Source organism: Eutrigla gurnardus, assembly GCF_963514095.1.
Source record: "Eutrigla gurnardus genome assembly, chromosome: 20".
NCBI lineage: Eukaryota > Metazoa > Chordata > Actinopteri > Perciformes > Triglidae > Eutrigla > Eutrigla gurnardus.
The window spans coordinates 17,218,046-17,239,375 of NC_139931.1; the positions used below are offsets into that span (position 1 = coordinate 17,218,046).

A 21,330-nucleotide genomic window follows, 5' to 3' on the forward strand; every position below is an offset into this window, starting at 1 on the left:
GTTAGTGTTCTCTGGATCCGAGTGGAGGCCCGTCGGTGTAAATAGAGTGTGATGCAAACAATGCTGTCTTGTAATCTGAATAATATTTTGTTGACATTGTGTTAAAATGTGAGAAGGGGCGCCTGTACTCTGTCAGCTGTGAGGCCTGAAATGAAATTGTTCGAGTGTCATGCAGTGCCAACATGCACAATACCATAAACCTCTGAGTACTATTACTACTACCACTACTACTACGCTGTAGTATTTCATAGATCATATATTGATAATTGAAGTGATGATCGACCATCTTTCTTTTATTTAATCGGTGTTTTAAAAGTGTTTTTCCCCGAGCTGAAAACAGGTGCTCTCCTGAAAGCGTCGTGCGCGTGTTTGAGTGACGCGGCGTTTTATCAGCCGTACGAGGCCACCTGCTGAGCCCCGTTAATCAGTGACTCGGCGATTTAAAATCCTCAATGTCAAACCAGCTTGCCTCCCTCTCGCTTCCATGGATCTCACACCCTGCGTCTCCTTTCTCCATAAGCCTGCTTCCCCAAAACTTTGCCATAAACTGTGACTATGTTGTTCCCTTGAACAATTGGAAAAATATATTTTGGTGGATTTAGAAATGTAATTTATGGTGCTGTTGGACGCTTCCAGCCCACCCGGTAATACAGGTGCAGGCCTGGCCGCTGTGAGAGGGAGACCGCTTGTTGACCGCAGCGAAAATGTTGTTTTGAAAGGTAAACGCCAACTGGAGATTGAAACCTAATATTTGGTTGGATAAAAACACGTGAATCTGTTTTCAATAAATGTGGAGTGAGGCGGTGACGGAGGCGAGTTGTGTGCATGTTGGAGAGAAAGACAGAGCTGGACTTTTACAGCCATAACTTCTATCATTTATTATGAATGCTTTGAATGCCAACATTATGAATGAAGCTTCAAACTATTTGGTACAGCCCTAGTTATGGATTTGATTTTGACTGATATTAAAGATAAGATAATACGGCTTTTAAAAGGGAGCAGATGTTTTCATATCTATTTTCTATCAGTGGGAGAACATCTCTAAATGACTTTTTTGACTGAAATTACATTTTGATCACAGCATGATAACGTTATGATTTATTTTCGCCCAATACTAATTTTTTCCGTATCGAGCTTGAATGCATCACAAAGCAAGTCAATACCTTGTGACGGTGTGTGCCGCCCACCGGCTGCTAACGCTTACTAGCTCCTCTCCTGTCGATTTCAACATATATTTATTGTTCACTGGGTAGCATCAGCAGGGATTGGACTAGAAAAACCTGAATATGGAGTTTGCCGGCGCCACCGCCTGCTTCGCCATCTTTGTATCGACCGCTATTCTAACCGCTCACTTTGGCAAATTTGTCCCAGAGGGGAAGTGATCCAGTGGGGAGTGGCCATAAAGCATCCAGCCAGAAGGTCACAAGGTCACAATGAGCCACGGTTTGAGTGGCAGGCTGCCATGTCTCCCCCCGTCGGCGGTGGGCCGGGGTCATGGCACACTCGTTCACCTGGATGGTGATGTGTTTGAGGGTAGTCGGGGATATGTGGCTTGTAACAAAGCACTGTGTTGTGTTTGCTCTCCCCCGTCTCCCCCGTAGTGCCGGGTCTGATCGGTGCCCACTGTACGCTACTTTCTCTCCCCTCCTCGACTCTGCCAACAAGTCTGTCTTTCTTTCTCATTCCTTCTTTTATTCTCTCTGCTCACGTCTTTCTTGGCGAAGCAAAATGTTCCCACAGCTCTCACAATCCCCCCCCCAACTCCCCTTTCTCTCTCCCCCTCTTTCTCAGTCTATCACTCCCTCTCCCTCCCCCTTCTCCCTTTCTTCCTCTCTCATTCACTTCTTTTTTTTGTCTTTTTCTTGTCTCCACTTCCTCTGTCTGCCTCGATTCTCCCCCCTTTTTTTGTTTGCCTTTTCTCCCTATATCCCTCCCCCTCGTCTGTCTCTCTCTCTCTTTCCCTGGCAAAGACTGGCATCACATGATCCCACTTGTGCCCAAACCCTGCCACACACACACACACACACACACACACACACACACACAGCATGGGAACCGCCGGAGTGCCACAGGGTGGCTCATGTCTTTCACTCAGAGCTGTGAAGCCTCGGTGCTTTACGTTTTATACTGTTTGTATGAAACTTAATATACACAAATCATCAGTGCAGTTTAAACAAGCCCGCCAGTATCCAAGGACTGGACGGAGCTCGAGTGTTTTCCAGTATGCGTCCATATGGTCAGGCCAGCTGTTTTTTTGGAATGGAAATGTTCAAACCTGCAAAACACTGAAAGGATTTCTGTTTGGAGCCGCAGATATTTTATATGTTGGTAGGAATTTTGAGTGAAGAGAGATATGTCAGGGAGCTTTGGGCCACAACCCTGCTGAAATACCCCCCCTCCATCTCTCTCACTCTCCCTCTCACTCCCCCTGTGAGAGGCAGATTTCTTTAGCATGTGTTGCTGCCTTGTGCCCCCTCCAACTGTGACAAGTGACACCTGCTGGCCAAATTGCACAACCGCACCTCAACGTATGCATGTGCAGTTCCATGGGAACGTTTAGATACGACAGTAGAAAGGTTAAAAGCAAAGACACCACCAAACATTGTGTTTACACACCAACATGGATGGATTATAACTAAACTAAACGGATCACACTTAAGAGTGATCGGCATGCGGGACGTAACGTTGGGAGGAATTGAATTTGAGGGTTGATGGATGGATGGATGTCAGGGTGTTATTGGTTGGTACTAGCTGATGTAAGCACGCATCATTTCATTTTAGTGCACAATATGACTGGAGATATGCTCTAAAAGGGGTTTTTATTTCAGCTTGACTTTAAGTTGGAAATCACTGATGTTAATGTTAGCTATTGATTGGCTTTTAATGGTGATGCTACTCAGAAAATAGGGCATATTTCATACACCTCAGCCTGCTAGTTAACCTGATGTGTTGTACATAGTACAGTTAAATATGTATAATATATACATTATTTATATATTATTTATAATATAAATATCTCTTGACGTGTGAAATCTAAAAAAGTGTTTGTCTCTTGCCGTTGACTGCCGTACATATTCTTTACTAAATAAGGTCCCACGGTGGGCCACAGGAAGGGGCGGGACTATTATAGTCACAGCAGCTTCATATCTGCACAGAAAGCACTTTACAATCCTGAGAACATGCAGGGTGGTAAAGTCTCCCCCTCCCTCCCCCCCTCCCCCCTGTCCCTGTACATCACAGCTCATCAGCATAGGCACAGATAAAAGATAAAAGAAACGGGGCAGAGGGAGAGCGGGGGGGGGGGGGGGGGTATACATGGGCAGCCAGCCAGCCGCCCCCCCTCACCCCTTCATCCTTCTACCCCCTGCCCTCCTCTCTCTCCCATGGTTGATTCCCTTTAGGCCCTTCTCACCCCCCCTCTCACCCCCTGGCTCCCCGGCTCTGTGTGGCGTTGGCACAGAGAGGGCGCAGGCGGCACACAGACGGCCACGCAGATGGGCAACGGGCAACGCGGAGCTGCCTCCCCACACCTGCTCCTTCCTGGCACGGGGCTCGGGCCAGGCGGCCACGCCGTGCACACACACACACACACACACACACAAAAACACAGATGTGCATCCAACGCAGAATTCTCTCTCTCAATTTATTGAACTTTTCCCACATATAGATGCGGGAGCAGGGAGCACGCACGTGCAGAAACTCCCACGAGCCGCTCGGCACCGCTGACGCACGCGCACGCTTCCGTGTTCCCATGAAAAGGACGCCGTCTCCCTCCCACACGCCGCCGCTTGGCCTGTCAGTCACAGATGTTTGCACAGCTTTCTATCTCCAACTGCGCCTCGACATGTGCTCTCCAGAAATGTTTCTTTTGCACGTATACACTATCATAAACATATAGAAGACGCCATCACACATCACATGGCCACCAAAGGGATGTATTTATAGTCTCGCGCCCCCGCACGTTCACACTTCAGCACTACCAGCGCCGCAAAAACACATTTCACAATTAATCACGTCGCCCCATGCTGTGCTGTCACATGGCGTTACATAGCAGGCATCCAGTGAACTACACGGAGATGCGCCATTGTCACTTCTACCAATGTGGGAACAGAGAACGGCTTCATAGACTCAAACCGATGTGGGTTTGCAAGCCTGAGCGTCGTGGTGCTGCAGCGATTTGAAGCTGTTGGTTTAATAGGTAGGGTGTGGATATGGCGGCCAAAAAAACTTCCCAGGAAAGCGCCAAAAATAGCGGAAGGGAACATCCATCCTCCAACAAAAAAACGTCTAAGTGTTATTCCTGCAATCTTTTGTGAAAGCTCGGCCCTGATTTGTGAGGGAAGCGAGCCGCTCCATTGCTGGTTAACGAGCCGTCCTTCCAGTCACAGAACGCTTCTGCTGTTCGCAGGCTTTCAGTACAAACATAGGAAGCATGTGCCGACATAAGTCACTCAACAAATTGAGTGAGATTCCTCACTTTTATAGTTGATTTACTCACTATGAGAGAAGAGTTGATAAAAATGTTGATCCACTCATCGTCGTTGCCAAAGTTTAACGAGCAGCAGATTCGGACAACGAGTGCATGGAGGACGTGTTTTTTTTTTTTTGCCCCGGGTTTCACCTCTCAGGCTTCGTACATCTCTGGCCGTGGTGGAATAGTCCAAAAAAAAACAAAGCGTCCTATGTCATTTCCTAACCACGTCTCCTTGACCTCGATGGAAAACACCACGAGGTCAAGAAAAGATGTGCAGGAGAAGTCGAGAAAAGACGACCGCAGCGCTCAGAGGATCGGACTGCACCTACGCCGGATGTGTATTTTTTTTTTAGCAACTTTATTTAAATCACATAGAAATAAGTACAGTGACAAACTCAATAGTAAGGATCCCTGTCCAAAACAGAACCACACCTCATATGAAGTATGTTTTCAATTCATCCATAATTTACATTATTATCTCCTTTCTTTTGGTAAAACTTCCTTTCGCTGGAACTAAGGGGCCAAGCCCAGCTCCTGAAAACCAACCCACACCATAATCCCCCTCCACCAAACTTTACACATGGCACAATGCAGTCAGACAAGTACTGTTGTCCTGGCAACCGCCAAACCCAGACTCGTCCATCAGATTACCAGATGGAGAAGCGTGATTGGTCACTCCAGAGAACGTCTCCACTGCTCTAGAGTCCAGTGGCGGCGTGCTTTACAGCACTGCATCCGACGCTTTGCATTGCACTTGCTGATGTATGGCCATGAAGCTCTCTACACTGTTCTTGAGCTAATCTGAAGGCCACATGAAGTTTGGAGGTCTGTAGTGATGACTCTGAAGGAAGTTGGTGACCTCTGTGCACTATGTGCCTCAGCATCCGCTGACCCCGCTCCGTCATTTTACGTGGTCTAACACTTCTTGGCTGAGTTGCTGTCGTTCTTGTTCTAATCCCACTGACAGTTGACTGGAATATTTAGGAGTGAGGACATTTCACGACTTGTTGCACAGGTGGCATCCTATCACAGTACCACGCTGGAAGTCACTGAGCTCCTGAGAGCGACCCATTCTTTCACACGTTTGTAGAAACAGTCTGCATTTGATTGGAACACATGATTTACATTATTTGGATGGGTGAGTGAATACTTTTGGCAATATAGTGTATATAAGCTATATGTAAATTATGTCAAATAAACATGATAATATAAAGAAGGGGCAGGACATGATAAGCTTTGCTTCCTCCTGTCCCTCCTCAAACTTGAATGATTTTATTGATATACTTTTTTTCCGTTTTCATATTTTGGACTTTGCATTCGAGGAAAATAAAGCTAAAATCAGATCAAATCAAAACCACCAAACTATTTTGGACAAAAACAGTCATTTTATGTTGCAGAAGGAGTTGCTGGTCCTCCGCCGCCTCGATCACTTAGTTTATTCGTGTTATTGTGTGACTGACGTGACGTACACAGCAGTACATTGCTTTGCCCACTGTGCCGTTCTTCCTGTCTGATTCTCCAAATGCACTGTGATATTCCTCTATTTGTTTTCCCATCGTAATATAAATTGCAGAAGAAAAATAATATTGCAATGTCAGTTTTGTTCCAAAAGCGTGCAGCCCTAGTTGGAGCAAAGGTAAATGGAGAGGGTAAAGTCAGAGCGGGTGACTCAGGCGTGCAGCGGCTGTTCAGGATGTCCTAATAGCTGGGCAGGAACAGAATGTAACCACAATGATGATTTGATCAAATCCCCCGTTATTATCTTGTTACTCTCAACTGTACATTATCTAATGAAACAAATTACCCTGAAATATTCGGGGGGCACCTTTTCAGGAGAAAGTGGCGTCCTGTCACAGCGTTCATTTCTCTGCCACAGCCGGCCGGGGTCATTCATGGGACAGTTACACCATCAACTACTTCCCCGCCGCAGCGCCGTCGAATAAGAAGCGCCGGCTTAACAAACCGCGGCCAAGATGAGCTTTGCTTGAAGGAGATTGAGGCACAGGGGTTGGGGTTGATCAGAAGGCGATGAGTGGTTTTTCCAAAACCGGAAACGAGTCCACGAAGCGGAGGGATGGGGAGGCGGGGGGGGGGGGGGGGGATGAAGGAGGTGGAGGAGGAGGAGGAGGAAGAGGAAGAAAAAAGAGGTTGAAATAAAGTCCAATAAAAGAGCCGAGTGAACATCTGTGTGGGATAGCCGTGGATTAGGGGGGTTTGGAACATTTTAAGCGCATTAAAGATTAAAAAAAAAGGTCAGAATGTTTAGCAACATACCGATAAACCTCTTAAGCGAAACCCAATTGGGGAGGCTGTTTGGTTTCTTTATCCATAGGGGGGGAGGAGAGTGGAGAGAGCGGGTGAGACAGCACAGCCCTACACACTTGAACTCAAACACACTCTTGTGTGTGTATGTGTGTATATATATATATATATATATATATATATATATGCTTGTATGCTACTTTTGTTACATCCATCTTCTTCACAGCATGAAGGTATTTCTGTATGTGCACTGCAATTCTGTCAAGGCTGCCCCCCCTTTCCTCGACAGCCTGAGCTGCTGGTTGGTTCCCACAACACTCCACCAGAAATGACGGGTTTTGCACCCGCGCCCCTGAACGCAGCTCATATAGACAGCCATCCATACGGCCAGAAGTCTATACGAGCAGCATGAGAGAGGGCAAGAGGGAGGCGAGACGGGCACGGAGAGGGAGAGAACAGTGGTGGATTTGTCCGGAGCCGTCGGAGGAAGAGGCCCCTGTCATTTGACTGTGAAGTGATCCGTGTCCGGGGAGCTATCCTTAGATGACTCAGCACACGGAGGGCGGAGCCACGGGCCACATAGGCCTGTCACGTCTTGGTAGCAGCCTACCGGCTTCTACCGTCGGAGCACAAGTGCTTTGCTCAAGGGCTGCGTCAATAGTGGTTTAAAGTAAGGAGAGATGGTTGTTTTCCCTGTAGATGCTAGGATTTCAACCGGCAACCCATTTGTCACAAGCATTGATTACCACATTAGAATTGTGTCGCAGTACTATAAAGTTTAAGGAATTGTGAGAAACATATTTTTAAAAACAGCAGTTCAACCTATTTAATATAAGAGATATTTTTAGTCCCAGGATTCAGGCAAAATATCCAAAAATGCTGGATCCTACACTACCCATAATGCAACTCAACAGCATTTTATTTATCAAGAGAGGTGCAGAAGGAATATTAGCAAATACAATTTTTGAAATGGTTTTTAATCTGAATTAGTAAGACATTTCTTTTTGACGTAGGGTTGGGCAATGCTTAAATATGATTAACATCTTTAATGACACACAATGATACACAATTTTGTTGTCTAAATTGATCAAAACATTCAGATTGTCTGAGATATTTGACGTGCTTATTTTTGCACTCAAGTTCTTAATTAAATGGCCCGTATTGTGAAGATACCTGAAGATTTTGGCTCCATCGTCCTGCCATATTTTGAGATATTGATAAAACGTTTTGTCTCCAGCTTTGACTGGCGATGCTTTTACTGTCTGTGTGAAAAATCCCCTTCACTTAGTGGCCATTAGATTGCGGGAGCTGCTCGTGTGTACCCATGCTGCACAAACAAACACTCTAAGCTGTTTGGTAAATTAGCCACCAAAAAAAACCCCCAAACCAACCAACAAGCAAAACAGCAACAGCAAAGTGTCTGTTTGAGCAGCGTGGCCTCGTAGATGAATACGTGCTCGGTGAACGAGTCCATTAGCGCCGGCATCGGCCGCCTGCGTACCGAGCCGCCGAGCATGTGTATGCAATTTCCCATTCAAGTGTCTTTTAATGATGTGTGTGTGTGTGTGTGTGTTAGAGAGAGAGAGAGAGAGAGAGAGAGAGAGAGAGAGAGCGTTATTAGCCTCTCTGTGATGAATGTAAAGCCAGTGTTCACTTTTATTTACACACTCCAGGAGTCTATCATTCAGCTGACCAAGAAACAAAATGAACCCGCTGTGCCTGTGTGTGATTAGAGCGATAGCACGGAGCTATTTGAGTGTGTGTGTGTGTGTGTGTGTGTTATCTCTGGTGAGGCGCATGCAGGGGGCCTTGGGGCGACTGTGTGCAGGAGATAAGGGTGATTCATCTGTGTATAAACGTGTGTGTGTGTGTGTGTGTGTGTGTGGGAGCATGTTGGTGCTTCAGAGGCATGTGTATCCGTGTTCGGTGCTCCTGCAAGCATTTGAACCACCGTGTTCACAAACGCTCATGTGGTTAGACGCTGAATGCAGCCGGTGTGTGATGGTTGTGAGGCATTAGCGTCCTTATTAACACACACACATATTTCTGTCCGTCCCAAACGAGTCTTTGATTGTTAGGCTGCTTTCACACCTGCAGTCGGTGATACTTTATTTGTATTGTTTTCAGTGGCAACATACAGACACCAGTAAAATCAACAATATTAACATGAAAAAAAGGAAGAGGATGAAAAACCATCACGCTGGTTTGCCTGGTTTGTCTCTACAGTTGGTTCTTGTACTATTGTCAGTGTGCTGGTTCTTATCCTGTCTTTGGCTTGTAGAAAGTCCGTTTCTCCCACTTTTCTCCATACTGTTCTTCTTGAGTCCTTATCTAATGAGTCAACTGTTCCATAACATGTATTTCCTTCACAATTTTCAGCCAATCATCTTGTGTTGGTGGATCTGATTTATGCCATATTTCTTGTGATTCTTGTGAACAACCTGCAACCAATATGTCCTCTTTTAACATAACATCCCATCATATTGCCAAAATACAGTAAGTTACATGACTTATATCAAAACCCAGAATTCTGACAATAACCAGGTGAACATCTTCCCAAAAAGTTATAAATTCAGGGCAAAGCCAAAAACCAATGATCTAAATGTATAGCTCCACTTTTTCTCCAACATGGCTGTGGTGCAGATGTGGTATTTGTTCTTAATTCTGGGCGTGACAAAGAATTTAATTAAATTCTTCCAATAATAATCTCCAAGTACGTGATCAAGTGGTTGATTGTTGTGTTCTCCAAATATGCAGCCATTCAACTTCAGAAATATTTACACCTAGCTCACACTGACTTTTTATAGTCAACATGACGTCATACAGACTGGTTAGGTAACAAGTTGAACGCTATTGTCATCCTGTTAGGGGTGTAAAGGCACACGACATTCATGGGTTCCATGTTTTCTGTACAAAGAATGAAAGAAAATGTAGAAAATCACTTTTATTTTGATCATTAGACACATTCAACTGTTGCTCATTGGCCAGCTGAAGTCCAGCTGAAATGAAACCCTTGTACATCACATCTCCAGTTAGATTGTCCACATATTTCACAACATATACTGGAAAAAAGGAAAACTTCCTGGAAAACAGTGTGTTAACATTGGTAGTAGTATCAATCAATCTAAAACTTTTAGCGCCACAGAACTAGAGAAGAGCTCATCTTTTCAACCATCGAATCGAATTCCTCCCAACATTAAGTCCCGCCTCCAATCCTGTTTCACTCAGAAATCCGTAACAATTCGGGAGATAGAGACTCTTTAAATGTCGTTGCAGCTCGACTTTAAGGCATTCAAGTAGAGACATATTGTCAATAACAAATAAATTAATAAATCTTAAGGTAACCTGCCCGGGGATCAGTAAAGTATTTCTGATTGTGTAATACTCCTTTAAACTCTGACGGGTTGATTATTCCTGAACTGAGCTGCAACTTCTACTTGTTTGTACACGACCGAATATACAACGTGTGAAGGCACATCGTAGCACTTTGATCATACGGGTAAATTCTGTTTTCTACGATCGCGGCTGGTCACATATATGTATCAATAAACACTCTATAGCAAGAGTTACTACTCTGGCTCGGTGTGAATCTGCAGTGGGAGGAGCCTGAACGCACAAAATTCACCCAGTCAGATAGAAATGCAGCCGTGGAGATCATGCGTTTGGTTATGTGTATCTGAACGTCTGTCCACGGCTAACCTCTCATTCTACTGGACCATCAGCCTCGTTACTCACTCACCCATCCACCTATTAGCATATTTATGACTGTATGCTCTCGTGGTTGCTGTTGATTCAAACCTACTTTATTGACTGTTTTATAGCCTCATTAACTGCTGGCTCATCACTCCTCTTCACTGACTGGTGATCAACAACTGCTTCAACTGCAACTGTGCTGAAACAAGCCTGACCTGGTTTGCTGCCACATTTCTACCTTTATGTGACACCCGTAGAAACGTCTGCAGATGAATTCCATCCCTGACTTGATATTAACCATTAAGGTTCGGCACCATACAAGTTGAATAAATCCCTTCGCCATCTTGAATGTGAGCGAGCCGTGTTTGAACATTTCCTTGATAATAATGTGGATTAAACACCTTTAAAAAGCAGAAAGGCTGACGGGGAAAGCGCTGCCCGTGTGCCGCTGCAGCCCGGCGGCTGGCGGTCCGCTCGCTGCCAAGAAATACTTCAACAAAACGACACATTGAACCGGTGCCAGTGGGCTATATTATTATCTCCATCCCAACTAATTGCCAGGCCAAACAGCGGCGCGTATGCTCACGCGGGCTTCGGCAACCACTCATCACCGGGGTCTGTGGTGTGCCATCCCTGTTGTCATGACGACCGGGCACCCAAATTTTGGCTTGGAAAACTGTCACATTAGTGTGAGCGGTTTTTCCGAGGCGTACACTTTTAAAAGGGTTTAACGGTTTGCTGCTTGTCGTAAGGCGCGTGACGACGGTTGCCGGCGTGAAAACGGTTGCCAGCGTGAGCGCCGCCGCGATAAGCGAGGCCTCGGGCACCGTTTGTTCCGGGTTCCTGTTCCGTGATCACCTTATTTGTTTCTTGCACTTAATGAGTGAGATCACGTCTCGTTTGCTTGTTTAACGCCGACTCCGTACGTTACCACGCCGTTGGGGCGGCGACCAGACACTCGCAGCGCCGCAGACAAGCATCCCAGCGGCTTCATCCGTTCCCATCGCGTCTCCTCTGCAGGTCTTTATCTGCGAGACCGTCGGGGTCTGCGTACCAGAGGCTGTGCTTTGCAAGCATGTGTGTGTTTTTGTGTGCGTATGTGTGTGTGTGTGTGGGTGTGCCGTCAGCTAGTAGGAATGCATGGGTACCGCCAAAGCTAAGATGGCTGCCAAGCGCTAAGATGGCTGCCAGGATTACACAGAGCGACAGCACCAGAGAGAGAGAGGGAGAGAGAGGGAGAAGTAACAGCAGAGTGTGAGAGGAAAGACGTGAAGATGGAGTGAGAATGAGGAAGGAGAGTTGCAAGAGAGCAAAGAAACTCTACCCTTGTGTGTTACTCTCTTCTTTTCCACCCAGAAGTGATGAGGTGATTTTGTTTCTCTCTGCTTTCTTTTTTTTCTTTTTTTTGTGTTGTCTTGGTTTTGGCAACGCACACACTCGGTGAATAGTGCTACAGTTTGCTGGCACGTCGTCCACTAATGCCACCCAAGATCAGGACGCTGATTCGGGCTTCGAGGAACGTTGAGATCGGGGGGCCTAGCGCCTGGCTAAGGGGGCCACGTTCTCGCTAGGGGGACTTGGCCCAGGGCGGCCTTAAAGCTTCAGAGCTGCGGGGTAATTGGCCTGAATGGTGTATATGATACAACCATAAAACTCCTCAAGGCTGCATTACGCATCTGAAGAAGAATGGCAGCCAGCGGGCCAAAGAAAACTCGCCGGAGCAGGTGGCTCTCTGCCCGATCGGCCCTATAGAACACACAGGAGATGCAATCCAAACAATGCCTATAGAAAGCCACAAGTGTGTGTGTGTGTGTGTGTGTGTGTGTGTGTGTCAACAGCTAGTGGGGAAGCTGAGGTTTCATGGGAGCTTCACGCTTTACCAAACAGAGTTCCTGATATGCAGGTCTATAAAAGTGAGGAAAACACAAACAGGAAGTGCTATCCAAACAATGCCCAGAACCTATAAAACTTGTAAAAATATATTTTTTTACAAGTCCTCCTCCAACTTAGGAGCCGTGGGGAGGCTGAGGTTTCTCTGTAGCCAGCCTCCCCTGTAATAGCATGTGTGCACATTTGAGTGGGTGGGAATCCTTAGAAGAGACGTATAGAAAGAGGAAAGTGGGTTCGAGGCCAAAAAGAACAAGTACTCCAATCTGAGTGACACTTTCTCTAGTGAGCGGTTTTATTCCCACGGCGACGCCGGCTCCAGAAGTGACGGCGTTGATCTTTTTGACTTGGCCCGCCGTGAGCGGAAATGTACATCTTTGAATCTCCGGCCCACGTCTGCGTCTCTTCAGTGGGACGAATGAAAGAAGCAGCCGTTTTCTCTCTGATGCTAACCCCGCTAGCTCACCTTGGGCGGCGTCCAGACATCTGTCCACCTGACTAAACATCTCCCTCGTTTTCTCTGTGTCTTTCAGAACAATCAGGACAATCAGACAACTCAAACCAGCAAGGAGACACAGACGTCAAGCCCCCACCAAATGGTGAGTTGGTCGTGTTTGCATACCTTTTTACCTGCACGCTGACGCTACATCCACATACTGTATGTGCACCCACCCTACATACAGGCCTCTCTGTGTGAGAGTGTCCCGGCAGAGTTTGGGTCTAAAGTTTATTATGGTAAGGAGAGCTGATGGTACTGTAGCGCGGGGGTTGTGCTGGGGATTGTGGCGGGCCACTCATAAATCACACTGACGTTATTGGAAGATGGGAACCACATGGCCGCTGCCGAGCTGAGCGCTGACCTCATGCGCCGTCCTTGCTGTGGTTAACCCCGAACAGGGATGGAGCGAAAAGGATGGAGGGAACGGGAGAAAAAGTGAAGGGAGGTGGGTTGGGGAAGAAAATGAGAGGTGAGGGCGGTGAGAGAGGAGAGGGCAGGGAGGGGGAGGGAGGGAGGTGATGGACGGATGGAGAGAGGGATGAAATGAAGGAGGAAGGGTGTGGATTTAAAGTTCACTCAACCCTGGAGCTTAGGATGTACTTCATACACACACACACACACACGCACACACACACACACACCACATAGGCCCACGTGTTATGGATGTGGACATTATGGAGCCGGGTGACAGGGTTTCTCTCTGGGAGGCTCCAAGACTTCAGCCCGCTGGACTCCAGTCGACATGTGATGTCTTTTGTATCTTTGTAGTAATGTTAACTTGTTTTTACTAGTATTAATCCTATTGTATTACATTGTTGCTTTCTCGCTCTGTTTTCTGTTTTAATACCTGTGTGGCTAAGCTGTGTTGTGAAATGTGCTTTATAAATAAAGTTTATTGTCATTATTATTAGTCTTCAAAATAGATTGAGGAATAGCCTGTGAATCAAGTTAAGGGTGAGTAAAGGGTTAAACCCCAAATTATTATTTAAAAAAAACATCCCTTTACGGTTACTGAAGATATTCCATGCAGCTTGTTGTGAGGAGGTTCATGTAGGAACTACTTTACTCTAAACGCATCACCCCACGTGTGCATCTACTCATGGACGGGAGGCGTGTGCCATAGATGAGCGATCTGTGTGCTGATACGACTGAAGGGGATGTAGTTCAGTACGAAGAAAATAGTTCCTACATGAAACTGGAAAAAAAAACTATTTCTAGAAAGAGACATGGCTGGAGAGCTTTTCATATGTAGATTTATATACTGTATTTAAGAGTTTGCCCGTGTACAATGCAACGAGAGAAGTTAAGTTTTAAGGTTACTGTATCAACACCCCAACAGCCTGTTGTATCTTATAGAAAACACATGTAATTTGCTGCATGTTTGGTACATGCATCTATCCTGCGGTCCGCTCTCACACACTCCTCTTCACTCCTCTTCTCTTCTTCCTCCCAGGCCACTTGAGTTTCCAGGACTGCTTCGTGACTTCTGGGGTGTGGAACGTAGCCGAGCTGGTCCGCGTGTCGCAGAGTGAGTCACGGCTAAAACTTTCCCCGTCAATCTCCACGTGGACACACTCGCCCCGTCATTCCTCGTACACTTAGTAGTCGCATCTCTTCTCACACTTTAATGCTGCAACTACACATGGCAGCACTCCTCGTATACCAAGTCACAAACTTCTTTATGTTTTTGTTTATGGTTCAAGTTAAAACAGGCAGAAAATGCCTTAAAGGGTTATGACGCAAATGTAAGCTGTAAATCTGGAAGTCTTATATTGGGATGTTACAAATAGAAATATGTGTTTCTGTGCCAAGAAATATAATTTTGCTAGATTTGTTCAACATCTAGTGTTTAATGTGTCATTTACAGTACTCAAGCCGTAGTGTAGTTTATTTAAAAAGGAATTCCCCTCCGGTTTCAGGCATGCGGCTGATGTTATTCTATATGTATCTCATTGTCAACTACAATGAATGAAGTACTGTCTGTGTGTCCAAAGCCTGATGGATCTTATTCCTCTGTGCTCTAGAGCTCTATTGTAGTCCAAAACCATTTAATGAGCCACACTGTTGTACAAGATGTCATGATACCATGAAAACACACGCTGGAGTTTATTTAGTCTCGGTCCCACATACACCGGCCTGCTGCTGCTGCTGCTGCTGGAAATGTTCACAAGAACACCAAATGTGTTTTCATGACTGAAAATAGTTCCCAATAAATGTGCTATTTATTCCTGTTTGAGTTACGTTTGGGTCACCACTGGGGCTTTTTTGAAACTGACTCATTTTTAATGATTAGTAGAAACCAAAGAGCTCTGGCGTGAGTGCCACGGGCCGGCTGGGGAAGTCAGGAAGTGTTTAAAGATGGCAGGAGCTCCACTGATATTTAACATTTTTAAGAGTACGATTACTCCCCTCAAGATGACAGGGGCTTTGTTCTTGTCGCATGGTTTCGCTTTGACTTTCCAGCCATCAGCAGCAGCAGTAGTCTGGTGTCAGGACACAAGAGTTATTACGATTCATCCTCAGTGGAGCACGAACCTGTGGAAAGAGTTTCATGGCAATCGATCTTGTTGTTGTTCTATCAAAACTAGGAAACTCAAAGTCATGCTTATTTATGTGTGTGTGTGTGTGTGTGTGTGTGTGTGTGTGTGTGTGTGTGTGTGTGTGTGTGTGTGTGTGTGTTTTTGTGTGTGTGTGTGTGTGTGTGTGTGTGTGTGTGTGTGTGTGTGTGTGTGTGTGTGTGTGTGTTCCTCAGCCCCGGTGGCAACAGCGACCGGACCCAACTTCTCCCTGGCTGACCTGGACAGCCCCGGCTACTACAACATCAACCAGGTGACCCTGGGACGGCGCTCCATCACCTCCACCCCCTCCACCAGGTACAAACACGTCCACACATAGAAACACGTTTAGTTTTCTGTACTAATATTCTCCATTTCTTCTGTAACCTCTTAACGCTGCTGTGTTCTTTATGCTCAGCTTGCTCTGCCGTTTGATGGTGTTCTCTCCTCTTCTTCCCTCCTTCCACCGCTAATCCTTCTCATCCCCCTCTCATTCCCCTCCACCCGTTTGTCCGTCAACTCCGTCTGCATTTGTGTTCTTCCGTCATTTCCTCTCTGTCCTCTCGCTCATCGTAACGCTGCAGGACTGAAATGGAGCTTTATGCAAGTCTCCCACGGAGGTAGTTGCACTCATTACAGAATATCTCCCTCTATACTAATGCAATGCAGGCGTCACACTCGCACGCTGTCACACAGATACGCACAAGAGCGCACACGTAGTTAAACATCGCGGCGGCGCTGTACGTTTTTAAATTTGATGGATGGCAGATGTACGGGGTCTATAAGAATTTGCACACACGCACACCAAATGAGTTCCAGCGTCGCCAGGCGCACTTTTCTGCACTCCGGCTGCTTTTGGCCAACATGTTGAGTAAACTCTGGCCCTCGTGTTTGTCTCGCTCTCTCCAGTTATGTACTGCTTTGTCCCCTTTGGCTAAGACGCAACGTGAAAACAAAACACGGAAAGGGGTTGTCATGAAGCAAAGAATTTTTATAAGTTTATTTCATGCAGGCACATGCCTGACTCCAGGGAAAACAAGCACCCATATTTTGTCCTCAAACGTCCCACAAGATGATAAGCATGCCTTCATCAGAGCCCCAAATATCCATTAGTAGTGCCTGTTAGTTTCAGTTAGAACATGGAATTTGGAGGGGAAAATGGAAAAAACAACGATTGATCTGTAAATAAAAACATCCCTCTCTCGTATTCTCCTCTCAGCTCCAACAAGCGCAAGTCCATTGATGACAGCGAGATGGAGAGCCCGGTGGACGATGTCTTCTACTCGGGCCGCTCCCCGGCGGCCGGCAGCAGCTCCCAGTCCAGCGGTTGGCCCAATGATGTGGATGCAGGTAGTCTCCGTCTACGAGCTCCCATCATACCCTGCACGCATTCCACACAGCCCCTTCTGGAGCTGGGCCGAGGTCCACATCAATTCAGACGCAACAATTTAACTGATTTTTAAGGAAAATAATGCATTGTGGAGGCTGCAGCTGATGCAGCTCCTCCAGTGTCAAACTGGTTTTATATAGAATTGTAAGGCCCTGAAAGCTTATTGAACCAACATTTATATTTATATTATATTCTTGTTCTCTAATCTGTTAATGCTAAATAGTAACTTGTTAACTATCATAACCATTCAGGCACAACAATGGGTTAAATAAAGTTTGTTCAAGCAAAGCAATCATTTATAATATCCCGCTCACCTGATCCCTATTGTCTTCTTGGGTGCCAAAAGTAACTTCCTGTGGTTTCTGTGCAGATTAAACAAATATGACACAACATGTGACTTCGGTGAGCTTTAGAGGAGATTGTAGACAGATTTAGTTACCTTTAGTTGCACAGAGCCAACCGAACAGTAAATGATGATGAGCCACTAGCAGCTGGTTAGCTTAGCTTAGCACAAAGACTGAAAATGAGGGGAAACACCTAGCCTTGTTTCCCCTGATTTTCACTCTCATCATCATTTACTGTTGGGTAAATAACTCACTAGTAGTAACAAGCTGAGTGAGAAAATGTTTTCGGGGCATTTAATAAAAATATTTCCAGACTGACTTGAAATGGACCAGAAGCCACAGCTCGCCTCCTTCCTCTTCCTCGTCTTCCTCTACCTCCGTTCTGTGTTGATCCGTCACTCCAATGCTTGACCCCCTCATCATCCCACTCTTTCACCACCTTCCTCCTCTCAAAACATTGTGCCCTAGCAAGCAGAGCAGGCCTGTTTGAGGTAGACGGACAGTCATTATGCCCTGGCCAGGTTTACGGAGACTTTTTAAAGGGCCAGTTGTCCCAAAATGCTCTTTTTACTCCTAGTAGACATGCAGATAGTTTGGGTTTTATTTGCAGAGTTGAAACCGCCGAAACTTCCACCACCACTCCAGTACTGTGAAAGTGAGTGAAATATCATTTGTGGTCAAACATGACATTTGAAAAAAAAAACCTGTATGTAGATACAACGTCCCTGTTGTTTCTAGACAGAGTCCAAATGTCCCAGTTGTTTCTGAGAATACATTTTCATTGGGGACTATTTTCAAGCAATAAAAAAGACCTGTAAAGTCTGTGCTAGCGAGGTCTGCTGATTATCCTGAGTGGCCTGGATATTGTTTCTCCAACAACACGTTACGGTTTTTAACAGCATACGCTTTTACACAAGCCGACCACATCTCCGTAGTGACGGGGTGGAGGCATACGTTGATGGATGTGTGGAAACCTCTGCAAATAAAACCTGAAGCGCCTGCTTACTAGGTGAACGTGTTAAAATGTGTCTAGTGACGTAAGCAATCTAAGGATGTTATTTTAGTGTTTGTCGTCTGAGTTGTCAGGCAGATGAGCGGCAGAGATGCTCAGCTAGCTCGTATGGCGTTAGCGCTAGCATTAATTGAGTGTAATTCCTGGATTGTGTGTGTGTGTGTGTGTGTGATGTCTGAGACTGTCTAAGCCTCATACTGTAGATAAAACACAGATCAGTCTCAAAAGCTATATAGACTATTGTTTCTACAAATGTTGCGTTTTTTGTTCAGACTTAAGCTCATATTCTATGTAAGGCCGTCAAAAAGGCTAGCGTAGTGAGATCTTAATATGTTTACCATGTTATTGAATGAAACAGACCTGACATGCTGAGATTGATACCACTGTGTACGCTAACTATGAAGCTACAGCTAGCTTAGCAAAGACAGGACATTGTTATTAGTGTTTAAAACATCGGAGCAATGGAACGGCGCTGTTTCCAGTCCTTGTGCTAAGCTAACCGGCTTCTGGCTCTAGCCGTTAAATGGCAAATTGCTCTTTTGACACTGTTTTTTTGGCACGAATAAAGCTAACACAATGCAACATGTTCACTAGTAAGCCTTAGACAGGGCCAGGCTAGCTGCTTCCCCTGTTTTGGATATTTGTGCTAAGCTAACGGTAAGCTAACTTCTGGCTGTAGCTTCATTATAACCGTACAGTCACATGAGTGGTATCAGTCTTTTCATGAGGAAAGCAGGCATCTCCCAAACTGTTCCTTTCCCATTCTCCTCCAGACATTGTGTGAGTTCTACCATGTTGTCGCCAGTGTTCACCGCTTCTTAAAATCATAACCCTTTTGGCTTACAGCGTTGTTAACCATCGTGACGGGTGCCATGGCAAATGTATCTACAATAGCACGTCTCTTAAATTGCTCAAGTTTTCCCATACTGTCCCATTGCTAACCGCTGCTCCCACTCACATGCTGCCATTTCACTACCGCCAGCAGTAATGATGTAACTATTTTATAGACACTTGCTGCACTCTATAACATTAAAATCCCCTGTTGCCCATTATTTAACCACCCTTCTCTCTCTCTCTCTCTCTCTCCCTCTCTCCCTCTCTCTCTCCCTCTCTGTCTTTCCATCTCTGTCTCTTTCTCTCCTCCCCATTGTTAACTCTTCCCTTCTCTCCTGTTTGGCCTTTCAGTGCAGCACCATTTGGCCAGTGTGCAGGAGAGGAAGATTAAGCATGAGAGCGATGGAGTGCAGTTTCCTTACCATGGTTAGAACAACATTATTATACTGTGTACATGTATACGTGAACTACTTCAGCTCACACCAACCTCAACTTGTATACATCTGTCTTTTTTTTTTATTTTTAATTTCCAAGTTTGTTTTGCACTTCCTGTTGAACTGTTCTGCATCTTCCATTCGTTCTTCTCTTGTTGTCTTGTTGTCTTGTTCTCTGGCTACGCTGCCGCTGGGTGGGGTTGTTTCTGCCAGATGTCTGCTGTTGTCCATTGTGGGTTTACCAAAGCCTTTTGGTAGCCCAGTAGCTCCATAACATCCACCGCCTGTCTGCCTCAGAGATGTTGTTGTAAATCTGTGAAAGAAGTCAGGCGTCTAGGAGGATGAAGACATCCCCCCCCGTGCATTCAAATAAAAAAAAACACATCTCTGAATCATTTTTATCCTGCAAAAAACACAAACAATCCACTGTATTTTCCGATGTGTAATTATGTGCATTATCATAACCAAAAACCACATTGTTGTGACACACCACATGCAAACAAACAGTTTTCCAAGGCGGTGTGAATTTGTCAGCAGCATTCGGCGTGCGAGTGCTTTGGGTGTTGTAATGTTGCCGTCGAGCCCTGAGAGAGAGAGAGTGATGAAAGACACGGGAGGAGGAGGAGGAGGAGGAGGAGGAGGAGGAGGATGGTGGCGTGTGTGTTTGTGTGTGAATGAGGGGTTTGTTGAGTTGCAGTGCTAGCCGGTTGTTTAGCCAGAGCTGTTGAGCGGTGTCCCACCTGCCGTAGGCCTGACGCAACCGTCCCTGAAAAACAACATACGACCCAAACAAACACGGCTAAAGGCACTCAGGTGTGTCATCAATGCACAAGACACCTTCTGTCTCCGAGACATGCTTACTCACTAACGCGCACATTTCGCAGACGATACACACACACACACACACACACACACAAAACAAAATTTCAGCTCTTTCTCTGATTTACATTCGCACACATAAACACGCACGCTCTCCAATCTGGAGAGGAGCAGCGTTCCGGTCCAGATGGTGCCTCCATGTGTCTACAGCGAAGGGAGCTACTGGGTTACGGCAGACATCTGTTCTGGTGGTGGTGGTGGTGGTGGTGGTGTTGGGAGTGAGAGATGAGGAGGGGCGGAGGACGGGAGGAGGGAGGGAAAGGGAGAGAAGGGGGAGGGCCTCCGCCTGCTCCGGAGGTGATCCTCTACCTGAATGAAAAGCTCTGAGGCATAGCAGGTGATCATGTAATTCATCATTACGTCTGCTGTCTCCCGCTCCGCTCTGCTCCGTTCTCTCCTTCTGCCTGCTTGCTCCTGCTGCTCATGGTTGGGAAACCCCACTATCAACTTCTCAGTACACCAGGGGGGGACGGAGAACTCCAGCTAATTATTTGGTGTTATGGGCTAAAAAACTGTGGTGTGTGTGTGTGTGTGTGTGTTGGTTGTGGTGTTGCTAAGGTGTCCTTGCTCTGCCTGAAACACATTCCCCTGTGTTTATGAGCGCTAATGATGTGTGAGGTAGTTAATGAGGGACACAACTCTGTTAATGTACATTGTTTCTTCCTTACCTGAGTGACGAGTGTGTGAGCTTCCTTCGGTGTGTGTGTGTGTGTGTGTGTGTGTGTCGGTGCACATGCTAGCAGACCAGTGACAGTTAGGGGGCTTGTGTGGTCGCCAGCTTGTTAGCGCGGCAAGACTAGAGGGTCATGGGAGCAATTGGCTGCCAGTCTGCTTGTGCAATGTGCCAGGAGCAGGACATAGAAATAATGTAGAACAAACAACTGTGTGTGAGTGTGTGTGTGCGTGTGTGTGCGCGGACGAACACACACAGATTAAGGGAGAGATCAGAGTAACTTCTGTTGGCTTTATCAGACAAAGCTTTCATTGGGCATCTGGGCCTCATTTGCTGCTCCTCACTTAGACGCCACATAGCACCAGATATGTCAGCAAGATACAGACTAATTAGG

General features: G+C 46.1%; 1 protein-coding gene across 18 annotated transcripts in view; it reads left to right on the forward strand.

The window, feature by feature from the left end:
- Positions 1 to 21,330, forward strand: part of nfixb (nuclear factor I/Xb) — a 144,498-nt gene that overhangs the window by 103,034 nt on the left and 20,134 nt on the right. For 8 of the 18 annotated variants that reach the window (XM_084037999.1, XM_084038004.1, XM_084038000.1 and 5 more), the window contains 7 exons: positions 12,850 to 12,915; positions 14,269 to 14,343; positions 15,568 to 15,688; positions 15,955 to 15,990; positions 16,590 to 16,720; positions 17,715 to 17,759; positions 19,302 to 19,376. In XM_084037999.1, the coding sequence (XP_083894125.1) occupies positions 12,850 to 12,915; positions 14,269 to 14,343; positions 15,568 to 15,688; positions 15,955 to 15,990; positions 16,590 to 16,720; positions 17,715 to 17,759; positions 19,302 to 19,376 (549 nt within the window). The remainder of the gene's footprint in view (positions 1 to 12,849; positions 12,916 to 14,268; positions 14,344 to 15,567; positions 15,689 to 15,954; positions 15,991 to 16,589; positions 16,721 to 17,714; positions 17,760 to 19,301; positions 19,377 to 21,330) is intronic. The other 10 variants (XM_084038012.1, XM_084038003.1, XM_084038015.1 and 7 more) reach the window with 3 other exon arrangements.